At 33.1% G+C, this 13926-nt stretch overlaps 1 protein-coding gene across 1 annotated transcript; it reads left to right on the forward strand.

The window, feature by feature from the left end:
* The first annotated feature begins 1369 nt into the window (after window positions 1–1369).
* On the forward strand, window positions 1370–13593 carry LOC148652019 (regulator of G protein signaling 5-like). The gene is made up of 5 exons (XM_088598488.1): window positions 1370–1526; window positions 3925–4038; window positions 7820–7881; window positions 10510–10676; window positions 11126–13593. The coding sequence occupies exons 1-5, from the start codon at window positions 1483–1485 to the stop codon at window positions 11285–11287; spliced, it is 549 nt and encodes a 182-aa protein (XP_088454614.1). The 5' UTR covers window positions 1370–1482; the 3' UTR covers window positions 11288–13593.
* The last annotated feature ends 333 nt before the right edge of the window (window positions 13594–13926 follow it).

Genomic DNA, 13926 nt, shown 5'->3' on the forward strand with positions numbered 1-13926 from the left:
TAGGTTTGGAGACTTGGTGACCCCCAAGGTGCAACCAGGTTTTGTAATTCTCCAGCTGTTGTTCTTGGATTATTTGTGTCTCTGTGCATGGGGACAAGATACTGTACACTTTGATCCATTACGAGGCACATTTATCACTGTTCCAGTGGTTTTAAACTTCTTAATTATTAACCCAATATTGGTCAGTGGTACATTTAGTTATTCTTATTTGTACAAACAGTAGTACATCTTAGTAAACAGGTAATACACAAAGAGTTCAGTAAATATTTTAGAAAAAAAGTCCTAAGTTTGTTATTAATAGAAAACTAAATTAGAAAAGGAATGAACAATTTTATAAACGTATGGAGGTATGTAAGTAAGGAAAATGAAATTACTGAGCTCCTGATATAATTACTTTATTAGGACATATTATCGTTTATACTTACATTCCAGAATTGTTTTATTAGAATTCCGATATATATATATATGGTGTGTTTCCACTTCTATTAAACAACAGATGGTATTTCTCCCCTGAGAAGAGCTTATGTACATCAACATCACAGTCTAAAGATGTACAGATGTTACACTTAGTATGTGCTGACTGTGATGATGACAACTCATACAGATTATAGACACATATTGCACCCTAAGACTTTCTCCATTTATATTGTATTATATATAACTTTGTGTACGCTTCCAAATATTCTGTTTACGAACATTTCCTTAGTGTGTCAGAAGACAGATTTTGAAATGCAAACAGATGTGCTTTCTCTGTATAAAGATACCGCAAATAAAGTCCTCTTTACCACTCATTCCAAAACAGTATTTGTGTTAGTGCACCATTCATTATAATGTACGTTTTAAGCCTAAACAAAGGACCACCTCTTTTTCAAACTGTGCTGTGGAACCTATGATAACAATTTATTTATTTTCCACTTTACCTTGCAATCTGTCAGCTAGGTGCTGGAGTCAGAGGCATTACCCACCGATATAAATCCACAATAAATACCTTTATGTATACATATATATATATATGTATGTATGTACATATACATATGTTACACATAAAGAAACACATGTAATACATAACTATTAGGTTCTTCAATCCAAACGTGGTCAATTTCTATAGTTTCTTAAAGGTATGTGAAAAAAAATAAAAACAAAAAAGAACTGCAAGTGTAAATGGATTGTTCATTAGTTACAGGGGTCAAAGAACAAATGACTAGAGTAAGAGTGGTCTCTAATGTTGAAATAGTGTTGGAAAGCATCCGCGATGATGTCAGTGATCTGACGCTTGCAGACCTAATCTTTCCTAAGTATGTATGTGTTCCTTTGTCTGTAATTAAATGAGCCAATATGATTGGCTGAGGCCCTGGCCTTGGGCCAGCAAGCTAGCTGTATAAAACTCAAGTGCTGAAAGACAACAGCAAAAAAGAAAAGGCTGTTCTAGGAGTAATAGTTGTGGACAGACCTTGTAACTACCGAAGGTGAAAACTTAAGAAAATGTGTAAAGGATTAGCAGCCTTGCCCCAAACATGTCTGGAGAGGTGAGGAATAAATTCACTTTTTTTACTGTATATATTTTTTTAAATATAATTTCACTTGTGATTACTTGTCCATGCACAAATGTCTTACTTATATTATAAAACACTTCCCAGGACATCACAATAAAAGTTAGCATCAATATTAAATGTACATTTATTTATCTTTCTCTATATTTTTTCTTCTTACATTGATAGGGGTGTTGTTTATCATAGACTGAGATTCAGTGAATACTATCTCTTTCTAAACTATAAATTGTGCACATCCATGGCAATATGGATAAAAATGGCAAATCTAGAAATAAATTAATCCATAACCATACTTCTGGGAACTTGTGCATAGAACAACTAGCAATTCAATAAGAAAATAATAGTTTTCAAATATATATTTTGTCTTGTAATCTTGGATAAACCTAATGATGTTCATTACTATTGTTTCTAATCTGCTTATTTGCATAAATAAAATTAAATGGAATATTCTCAGCAACCCAAAAATTTAATTGTGTATTTTGAAGTACTGTACATCTTGTATCACTCATTATTCTCATTCACCTTTTACCAGAATGAGAGTGAAATAACAAGCAGAAGGGAGATGTACACTTATCGTTCCTTAAATGGACAATAAAATATGATTTTGTTTTTAATATTTAATGTCACATAAAATTTAACATGGCTTATTTTTATGCAAATGTGCATTTTGAGAAATGATTTATGTTTGGTTGGAATGTTTTTGTAACTTCAATGGATCAAAAGTATTCCTCTGCTTTGACTAAAACTAAGGTGATTGAACATAGAACTGATAATATTAATATACTGTACCTGTGTTCAGTAAAATCTCAAAAACCTATCAAAAACCTATGTGTAACTCAGATGCTTAGAGAGGTGACATTATGTTTCAATGTTTTCAGGCCTTATTTACATGTATAGCACATAGCACTTTTAAAAAATTGCTTTCTCTCTAGACAGCTCTGTAAGTTTCATACAAAAGGATCATTGGCCTTCACTTGAAAATCTGTCTTCACATTTTTTTTGTTTTAAACCTCTCAGACAACTGTTCATTAATATTATTTTTTGCACTTCACCATGTTTCTCCTCATAACTCAACAACAAATGGTCCCTACATCTCAATGAAAGCCATAGGGGTATACATTTGTCTTAAGCATACTGACAATGTAATGACAGTTTTTCTCTTATATAATCACATCATTTATTCACACCTTTTGTTTCCGTGTTATACCTGCTAAAGGCTTTGTAAACCTGTTGCTTATTTTTTGTTGTCAGTTGCATTTCAGCTGTCATTCTTTGCATGGTGCCTTTATAATTAATTCATCTCACAGAGGGCTAAAGCCCTGTAGCACAAACGCATCAAGCAGTACTGTATGTCATTAGGTCAGAAACCACCAGACAAGAAATTCAGTTAGAAGTGTACATATACAGTACTGGTACGGGACTCAGTGGCACATCATCAATTTTTGTCTGCTTAAATCGTAAGATCCTTGCCAAAAAGCTATTTTTAATTCCGGTCATGATGACAAAAGCCCAAAAAATGCCATCTGACATGAAAAAAGCAGGATATTACAGAAGTAGCAATCTGTAGTGTCAATCAATATGTTGCTGCTCAGTTAGATGTTTAAAAGATGAAAAGTACATTGTTAGCATTTGATTTAAATTATAAATGATTTAAGATTTAAGAATGATTAAGAAATGTCATTATTTGGGTGTTTATATACTTTTTATCTTTCCTTATCCTTTCAAATACATCATTTCATAGTGTGAATTCCTTCTACCTCTCTGCTTTCCACAGATGTTGGCTGATATTTTGTTAACATTTTACATGCATGGCATTATGTTTTGTATTGTACATATAAGGAAAAGTCCTACTGGATATTTTGCCTTTAAGAGGTCAATTCGATACTTTCCAGAAGAAGGTACCTAAGCAAAACATTTAAAGAAGTTGTCTATTCTAAATCTTAGAAAATTATATAAAAACCTATTTTTTACTTATTTAGTAGTAGTCTTGTTATAGTCTTATTAAACCAAATGTCATGACACTGTGTGTATAAGAACAATAATTCTGTTAAATTATGTACATTCTCCCAGTGTTTTTTATTTGAAAATTCCAAACCATGTTAGGCACTTTTTGTAATAATTCATTTACAATTTAGATTACATTTCACCAATTCATATTCTGTCTCAAGACTGTGCCTCAATTCATTTTTGTTCCTAAAAAATTCCTTGAAGCACACTCCCAGAAAAATAATGTAGAGTATTTTAAAGCACTTGCAAACAAGGAAAGGACAAGCAAAAGTTATTAACTAAGTGTGTTTCAAAGCTTCTTTTACACTTAAAATATGTTTTCTTGCAATAAAAGTAAATAATGTAAATAATGTAAATCTTTTTTAAGGGCTAAGGAGATCAAGATTAAATTGGGAACTCTGCTTCAAAAGCCAGAGAATGCTATTGACCTTATTATCCCCTACCCGGAAAAGCCAGAGAAGAAGCCGGATAAGCCTCAAAAGTAAGTAATTAAGATGTGTAATGTTTTTAGAAAAAATCAAATAAAGAGTGTTTAAGTAAAAAGGATTAGGTTGTACAGAAATACCATGGCAGCCACAGGCAATGTGTATCATCTATGGGAGTTTATTATTTCCATTTAAAAATAGAGTGAAAGTTTTTCAAGTACGAAGATGGATCTGCATGTATCGGTTGCAAAGGAATAAGTAAAGGTTGATTCCATGCTGGAAAAATAAGGGAGGAGCTCAACATTTCAGCTGTTGAGCCTTCTACAGGTGTGACCTGGTTCTTGCATTTCACTCTACGACAAAGAAGGTACCACATTAATATAAAAATTGTGATTGTTATAATCTATACATTTTTGGATTTAGTATATTGTAACATAATGAATTGATTATAGTCATAATAAATTAATTCTGCCATTCATGGGAAGAAAGCACATGTAACTATGTAACTCACTAAATAATTGTAGGTGTAGGTTCCTGCTATCCTTAACCTTAATGCTTAATCAAGAAAAAATGATTAAGCAAGACATTTTGCTCCAGTCTACCAACTATACAAATAGTTACCAGCACTTTGTCACTCTATTGAAATGGCATCCTATCCAATAAGGCAAGTCAAGTAATCTCTATGTGTTTCAGGCCACAGCTTTAGACTAATGAGCCTCTAATCTGATATAGTTAGTATGAGTGTAACATAGTTACAGTAACTTCTTCCTGTGATTACAGGTTTGTGTAATCAAAAGATGCAAAATTTTACACGGTTTTAATGACCTTTTTTTCCTACTGAATACTTTTACTCTGTCAAAACATTTGTCTTTCCTGTTTGTTTAATCCATCATTATGAAGCATACACATCCTCATACTGACCTGGGGGAATAGAAGACATAGACATAAACACATGTGTGCCAGAGAGGAACAGAAAAAAAGCAAAGGTTTTCATGTCAGCTGGAAAATAGATACAATAGCCAATAAATGTTGCACATTCCTCTAGGAACTTGGTGGAGTGGTTCATTTCCTTTGTAAATTGCAGACCTTGCATTTAAAAGAAAAACTAGAGTAGGCTCACTTTTGGTCTGTGTAAGAGAATAACATTGTTTTGGTGGCTGAAATGGAATAATGTAGGGGCCTATTAATTCAGGTTCCAAGAACTGTTGCTGCTTATCAGTCTGAGAAGGGTTACAAAGCCATTGCCTAACAATATGAAGTCCATTATTCCAGGGTAAGAAAGAAAATTCAAGCCCACTGCCAATATACCCAGGAGTGTTCATCCTAACAAATTCTCTCCAAGATCAACTGAATGATGCTATTAGAAGTCTCAAAAAGCCCCAAGGACTTTAAGGTTTAACAGGCCCCTCTCGCTATGGTAAATGAGTTCATGAGTTCACCATCAGTAATGGACTGATTAAAAATGGTTTTCATGGAAGGATAGACTGGAGGAGAGCCCTGCTCTTCAAGAAGACCATTTCTGCATAGCTTAAGTTTGCAACACAGCATTGGAATGAGAAACAGGACTTCTGGAAGAATGTGCTCTGGATAGGTGAGTCAAAAGTGGAGTTGTTAGGCCATAATGAAAAATGTCATTTTGGTCAAAAACCAAAAATGCCTTTGACCAGAAGAAACTCATACCAATCATCAAGCACAATCTTGGCAGGGTGATGGTGTGGACCTGCTTTTCTGCCTCAGGACCCTGACACCCTGCTGTCATTGAGTATACCATGAATTCCACACTAATATAGAATATTCTCTAGATAAAACTGAGACATTCTGTCTGATAGTTAAAGCTGAACGGAAAGTGGATGCACAAGGAAATCTACGATAAAATGGTTCAAAAAGAAGAAATTTGGGATTTTGGAACGGCTATTGTGACCGCCGCAGTTCCGCGGAGGCTCGTGACCGCCGCTGCCCATTTCGTCCCGCAACACTTGGGGCGCGAACCTGGGTCTCCAGTGTATTGCAACAGGGAACCAGCCGCAGGAGCTAAAGGAGACCTCCCCCTGCCCAGGCAGCTGAGGTCCCTGTTATGTGCAGTGAGGGCGATGATGTCACCGTATCCGAACTAGCTCTGCTACACCCTCCCCTGCTGACTTCACCTCGCCTCTGTCAAATTCCAGACCCAAACCCCATAGAGATGCTGTGGCAGGATCTAGAAATGTGCTTACAAGAAAGAGTTCAGACAACTCAGAGTTAAAGCTGTTCTGTAAGGAAGAGTGGAGCAGAATTCCTTCTCCACTGATCAACTTAATAATTTTTAATAATTCAAGTTACTCCTGCTAAGGGGAGAACCACAAGATCACTTTTCACCCAAAGTTATTGATTGCAGGCTGATTTTTTAAAATAAATAATGACAAATTAGAATGTTCTATGCTATTTGTCAAATTAGTTTAGTTGTATCTACTATTAGCTAATGAGGTCTATGTAACAGTCAGAAACAGTACTGTATGTACTGTATAAATATGTTAAACTATAAAATCTTAAGGGAGTGTTCTTACTTTTTCACCACACTGTATATATTTCAACTGTAAAGTTACAGTGCAAGTCTTTTAATTTTAGGAAAATTTAATAAAGTAACAAAATAATGCTTTTTACACATTTGACAATATTGGTATAGATTTTAAGGAAATTTTTCAAATAGAGTATTCTATTATATTTTGCTAGTTTTATACTGAAGTATTGATAATCTTCAAAGCAACAGGTAGATTTTCAAATAGGAACAATGTGTTTCACTTACAATAAAGAACAAAATAATACTGCTTCCTCTCATGTAAATGACAACTGACATAAATTAATCTAAGGGTCACAGAGCCCTTCATCCTGCCTATTTTAATGCACTGTTTATCACTCAAGGCTGTTTGTCCATCTTTTGAGTAGACTTGTCTTTAAAAGCATAATTCTATTTGGATTAAAGACACAGTCAAATTAAAGTACAACAGATGGCCTGGTAAACCAATTATACCAGTTCTACACTGTTGTGATTGACTATTGCCCTGATCACACAAATAATTAGTGCCAAATCACAATTTATTAAATGGAAGCAACTGTACATTCATTTTTACTTGGCTTTTACAAAATCAAATAATTGTTTTTTATAACCAACTGGTAAATTATATCTAACACCAAATAAACAAAGAAATAAATTATTTTTAAAAATAAATACAAAATAAAAAATGAGACTGCGTGTATGTGTAATTCATAAACAGACTGCAGGATTGTCCAAATAGGGATATTGTATCCTGTTAGAAGTTAAATTTAACATCTAACATCATAACTCAATGAGGCAGTGTAGTGGAGAATGAATCTTTCAGACACATTCTTGTTTTCTACATGCAGTCAATCAAATTTACCTATCCTGTGGACCCTCATCCTGCTATTAATACCTTTACCTTCTGTTTTTAGCAAGGTGATGAAGAAACAGATCTGGTTTTGTAGACCTTAAAAAGACCTAGCAAAAGTTATGATTACAACAATCATTACCAGGTTTACTCCATCACAAGTTTCAGAAAGCAAAAAAAAGTTAGGAAACAACGTATGTTGTAATAATTGCACTTGGTGAGGTTTCACAGCCAAAATGTTGTGTTATTTCTACTTTTTTTGTGTGGAATTTACCTTTAGGGGTTCCTTTGCATGTTAATAACTTCGAATGAGTATGAGCGATATTGTTCAGTTACAGTATAGCATTGACTCTGTCCTCAATTTCCACTAACGTGGGACAGGCTTCTGTTCCAAACAGAATGTCTCTAAGCACAGATTTTTACACGATTTTTACAGTTTTAACTTATTTTGTAGGCCATCCCCTGAAGAAGCAGTACAGTGGCGTGAATCCTTGGACAAAGTTTTGTCTAACAGCTGTAAGTTAAAATATCAAGAACATTTTTAGATGTACAGGATTCATAAAACATGCTTTAGATGAAATGTAATTTAAGCCAATTAGATTTATGTCTAACTGATCTAATGAAGATCACTTAGATTTCTAGTGTTGAGTATAATGTATATGAAACTTCAATGCCTCTCTGTACTCAGTGGAAAATGTGAAACTTAATACACCTACTTTGATAAACAAATGGTACTGAGAGCCTGCTTTTAAAAATATTTTGCTTGACCAGCATAGTTCAAGGGTAATGCTCTTTTAACATTAATAACAATTTTGTTTATAGCTGTTTGGGAAATCCTGAGAATGTAAAATCAGGTAGATCAATGGCTCTTTCTTTATGTGTGCAAACTATCTAGTCTGTGTACATTTTCTGTAAAACAAACAGACCATTTAAACCTGTAAGGATTTTAGAATATTAGGAGAATATTTATATACTGTATACAGTACCCTCCATATTTATTCATACCATTGATGTTACAGGAATCATTACATACTGTAACAATCTGATTTGTGGAATGGTTAATGTGTCTTACTTAAACTACTTAAATCTAAAAATATTATATGTAATCATACTAGCAGTGCACAGAGCAAAGTAATATTTATAATAAGCACTTGAATTCCAGAAAACACGACAGTCATGTTTATTCTCACACTCCAATATTCAGTATTTTTTAAATCCTCCTCTGACATTTATTTACGAAACTGTACTTTACGAAAATTATGAGTTCATTCTGTGAAATCCTATCAACATTGCAGTATAGAATTTTAATTTTTTTGTTTAAGAGAGATACCGCCCAGATCATGAATCTTTGTGTTCAGTATGTCTTGTTTTTTGTTCCTATTACATTGGGCTATAAATCTGAAGAGCACTGTAATTGAGTACATTTACAATCAGTTTGTTGTATTATAATATCATTACACTATATTCTGAGATTCTAAGTACATTTACTGCATATTTATTTTAGTTGCAAAATCACTGAGAAAAAAGCATAAAATCATAATAGCTGGTTGTAGTAAAGAATGATTATATTGCACCTAGTGAAGATTGTGCATCATATGTAATGCTATTCGTTTAATTTAAACATGTTTATCAACCAACGTACCCAAATGAGTACAGTCTGTTACCTGCAATGTACATATGATACATGTGAGCAGTAGCAAACATCACATATGTACTAGAAATCAGTGATCTTCCTTACAAGCCTTCATAGAATTATATGGAGCTTTCTTAGTTGTCATGCTAGTAACTAAATTTTGAATTGCATTAGTTTTTGGTCCTTCTCGTTTGCAAGGCATTTTGTGGCTTTAAAATGTTATCTGCATTTTTCAGACTTACTGATTACCTCAAGCTTCTCAATGCTCCATTCTGCATGTATATAGGAAAATATGTATATTTGAAAACACTGAGTTCATACCAGCAGCAAGAATGTCTTTAAATGTGTTTAATGAATGTGGAAGGAAGTGTTATCATGAAAGTTTCAACACTGCTATTTTGATTCAAAGCAAGACTCATTGAAGCTCAGCTGGTCTGCAAAAGTGCTATGTGGTTAAAGAATACATGAAAATTCTCTTGAGCTCCAGAGGAGTCTTGAGATAATTCAATTTCATGTTGGATTAACTGTTAAATGTGGATTTAAAGTTATATGTTTTCCCAATGTTTGTGTTGGTTACTACCTGTTTCCTTCCATAATCCACAGACTGTAGGTGGGTTACTGGTAGGTTAATTAGTCTCTCCCTACACTAACAATTCTAACCATGATCCTTAGCACAAGGTTGAAATTTGGAGAGCTATTATTCTTCTGTCAAGAGTCATGGGCACAACATGGCTCATTGTTCAATTCTCATTATATTGCATTTCATTATACTTTGTGTGTCTAAATTAGTTGATTAACTACCACGGCCTAAATTGAACCAGAACTTCAAATTTCTTCAAGTCATGAATTCTAAATGTAGCACTTGATGCTGCATTCTACTTGTTAGATGCAATATGCCTCTGGCAGCAGAAAGCAGCCATATTTAATTCGCAATATAATTTGCCTTGAGGAAAACATCTGCAAACACCCAATACATTTCATTTGACATTATATACAACAAAATGATCAAACTCCTTATTTGGTTAATGGATTGAAATAAAATGTTCTAAATTGCCAATAAAGTGGGGGTTTTAGGCAACTTGATGAGCAATTCAATTTATAAAGAAAAAGAAACAGAAGTAACTTTGAAGAAACTTTATATATGTTTATAGTATCCAATATTTATTTATAAATCCTTTACTGTCAGCACATACTGTACTTTAGAGTCAGTTAAGGGTTACATCAATTTTCATACATTATTGATAGAAACTGTTAATACTTCTTGACTTTTTTTAACTCATTACTTTTAATGGAAAATGCATGAAACCTGGAACAGATGCAAGACCACTGTCTAGAAATCTAGAAGACCTTGTCTTTAATGGCATGATTCCATTGCAGTAACATACTGTAGCTTCAACATATGGAAAAGATGAGATTCTTCATTAATTGTAATTGGGAGATTTAATTCTTCCCATCTGATTCTTCACTCCTTTATTATGAACTCAGAAAGTTTTGACGTGTTTTTATTTCAGATGGTCTGGTCACTTTCAGGAGCTTCCTGAGGTCTGAATTCAGTGAGGAGAATATTGAATTCTGGATGGCATGTGAGGACTTCAAAAAGACCAAATCCCCTACTAAGCTTGCCACCAAAGCTAAAAAGATCTATGAGGAGTTCATTCAAACAGAAGCTCCTAAAGAGGTTTGTGATATGAAATGAGGATACTTTGCTCATTTGCACTTTAAGATGATGTACAGTACTATGTGTTAACTATTTAACTAGCTAGCAGACCTGCTAATTATTTAAAAGTGCATTTAAATCCTGAGAACATCAGGCACTTCCTTACCCAGAGGGTTGTGGAAGAATGGAACAATCTACTGTACCAATCCATGTTATTGAAGCAGATATCCTGGTTTCTTTCAAGAAATGAGCTTGATAGGTCAAATATTTTCCAATTGTTTGTAACACATCTGATCTCATATTATTCTTATGTTCTTAGAGATAGAAACGACTTTATGCCACATGAAGCTGACACTTTTTTAGAGAAGCTAAGCTCATTTGTGGCATGTTAATACACCCAGTTGTTTTGGCTTCTTATCAAGCAAAGCAAAACTAATTCCAAAGTTTATTCATCACCTTCTTGTAAATAGGTTAACATTGACCACTTCACCAAGGAGGTGACTATGAAGAATCTCGTGGAAGTATCTCCTTCTGCTTTTGATCTTGCCCAGAAAAGGATCCATGCTCTGATGGAGAAGGACTCGTTTGCCAGGTTTTTGCGGTCAGAGCAATATCAAGAACTGATCAAGTAACTGTGGGAAGAGGCTGTGCAAAGCATTCTGGTTACTATAATAGCACGATCCAATATGTTCTGATGAAGCATCTTCAAATCCTTTATTTACAGTAAAGTAACTTAACAGGAGCACAGTAATTAGTTTGCTTCTTTGTGTGTCACACTGTGTTAATTGCAATTTTTCTATCAAGCTCTTCATTTAGGATGAGGAAGTTTAACATGTGCTAGGTTTTTATGTATGGTATGGACATTAGTTATACTGTCCATACATTCTAAAAACCATAAACATCAGGGTCACATGAAAGTAAAGATACACTGTTATTCACCATCAATTATATTGTAACATTTGCTAAGATAAAATGGTATTTTTTACAAAACAATTCGGTAATTTTTCAATTGGAGATGACAAAAATAAATCAAAATTTCCACTTTAGATGTTATTGTAACAAACATTTGCAGTTCATCCCTCATTTAATGGTGTGTCTCCATCCATGCTATTGTAAACATTTGTCTGTCTTTGTAATAATTTCCAACATTATTCTATTAAATATTATTGTTTCCGAAATAGCTTTGCACAGCCTCAAATATGCCAATGCACCAACTGTAAAGCTGTCAGTTCAGTTTAAATTTTGTCTCCACTGTAGTTTTTCTTCCCTTTTATGTTATGTAGTAAACTGGTGTAATATGTGCCTTTTATATATTACTCTATTGAAGCATTAGTATTATTTGAAAGCGATTCCCCTTTTCACATTTTTATCCTGAAAATTTATGCAAAACGTTTCCCAGTTGAAAAGCAATTAATGTTTGTTGAGCCTGTATTATACATGCATCCCTACATTTTGGATTTGTGCATTTTTTTTATTTCAATAAAATGGAAATACGGCAGTTGTCGCAAAATACATTCCAGTTCATATTTTTAAAATATACAACAAAAAACTAATGTGAGAATCAGCGTGTAGGATGCAGGAAAACTGACCTATTTTGACCTAAACTGAATCCAACAATAATTCTTTAATCACAATGACCTTAAAAATATGACCAATCTCTTGGAAAATCATAACAGTCTTAAAATGTAAGAAAGCAAAACAATAAACATCTAAATTAGTAGGAACACTCCAGCACAACATCTTAAACTGGAAATTTGTCATGTGATAGGATACAACGCCTGGGAACATTATAGATATATACTGTATATAAAGTGGGCTTAAGTGGTTTTCTTACAACAACATCACTGCAGAGCAAGTTGATATGATGGGAATAATGAAAATGAGTGGAACTAAATAAAACTGTATGAAGTATTTGTTTTTCAGAAGGATGGTTTATCCAAATAAGGATGAATCTAAAATTGTTCTGTCTAGATTTAGCTATGACAACTCCCAATACGTTCCTACAATTGTTAGAATCAACCTTGTAGTGAATCATTTTGACAACACATACTTTCTACATAGAAATACATTACTGTATTGCTCACCATTATATTGAAACAATAAAAAAAATGTGGAAATTAGCAGGGTAGGATTCATTTTTGCTTCTACCTTACATTTAATGTCTTACCTATTGCACAGATTATCTAAACATACATTTTCAAAAGAAAGTGCAAACATATTTGTCTTGTCTACTTTTACACTGTTGCATTGATTGATCCTTTCATAGTTCACCTCAGATACAGTTATAATATGATTTACTTAATTCACATATTCACAATCTGTACCCTTTACAATTATATATAATGGTCTTAAATCTGTCCTGTTTTTTAAAATCTATATCCATGTTATAATATTAACCACATATAATTGTACTGTATGTTAACCTGCTATATGTATGAAATTTAATTTGATATGCATGTTTTTAATTATTAGTTATTGATTTTATTATACTTAATATATATACTGTAGTATTGTCATCAATAATGTCCTTATTTGCTGGTAAAAAAAAAGAACAAATTAAATTAGATACTGCTCAATAGAAGCCTATCATTACAGTTATTATCTTAACCCTTAAACTTGACAAACCCTCATTTGTTCAAAATTAAAAAAAGATCTGTGGCACCCTTAGAATACCAATATAATTACTAAGAATATAACATTATTTCGGGTATTAGGTATCAGATATTATGCTAATTGTGAAACAGAAAACTTTCATTTTTCAACCTAAAATGTCTAAGATTGAACACATTTCATTTTTTGTTCTGAAATTGTTTGTGCCCAAAATGAGAAAAATAGTAAATTAGGACATATTGAATCAATACTACACATTTCATACAGTATATGACTTCATATGTGCATGTAACTTTTGTAGTCAACAATATAAAACTGCATCAATACATTCAGTTCTTCAAGATGTATTTTTTATAGTTGTAAATATTGTTTACCATGACTTATTTAAATTATTCTTATAATAACACAGGAGCAAGAACTGCTTCTCTTAAAGCAGGAAAGAGGACATCAGCAGTACAATAGCACAGTTATTTTGAGATAAAGGAAATTACAGTATATCAATGTTTCGTCATTTGCATTTGTTATTGGTTATGCTTTTGTTCTGAAAAAAAAGTTTCTTATTTGCTTCTTGTATTTTGATCATTATCCTCTTGGATTGCATGATAATAATAATTATAATAATTGCTTACACTTATATAGCGTTTTTCTGGACACTCCACTC

Source organism: Lepisosteus platostomus, chromosome 11, assembly GCF_059453375.1.
Source record: "Lepisosteus platostomus isolate fLepPlt1 chromosome 11, fLepPlt1.hap1, whole genome shotgun sequence".
NCBI lineage: Eukaryota > Metazoa > Chordata > Actinopteri > Semionotiformes > Lepisosteidae > Lepisosteus > Lepisosteus platostomus.

Bases quoted from the DNA above. Each gene is read 5' to 3' on its own strand.
- LOC148652019 (XM_088598488.1), top strand. From the start codon at position 1,483: ATGTGTAAAGGATTAGCAGCCTTGCCCCAAACATGTCTGGAGAG. The intron at 4,039-7,819 runs GTAAGTAATTAA...CTTATTTTGTAG, and splicing joins AAGCCGGATAAGCCTCAAAA to GCCATCCCCTGAAGAAGCAG. The intron at 10,677-11,125 runs GTTTGTGATATG...TCTTGTAAATAG, and splicing joins AAACAGAAGCTCCTAAAGAG to GTTAACATTGACCACTTCAC.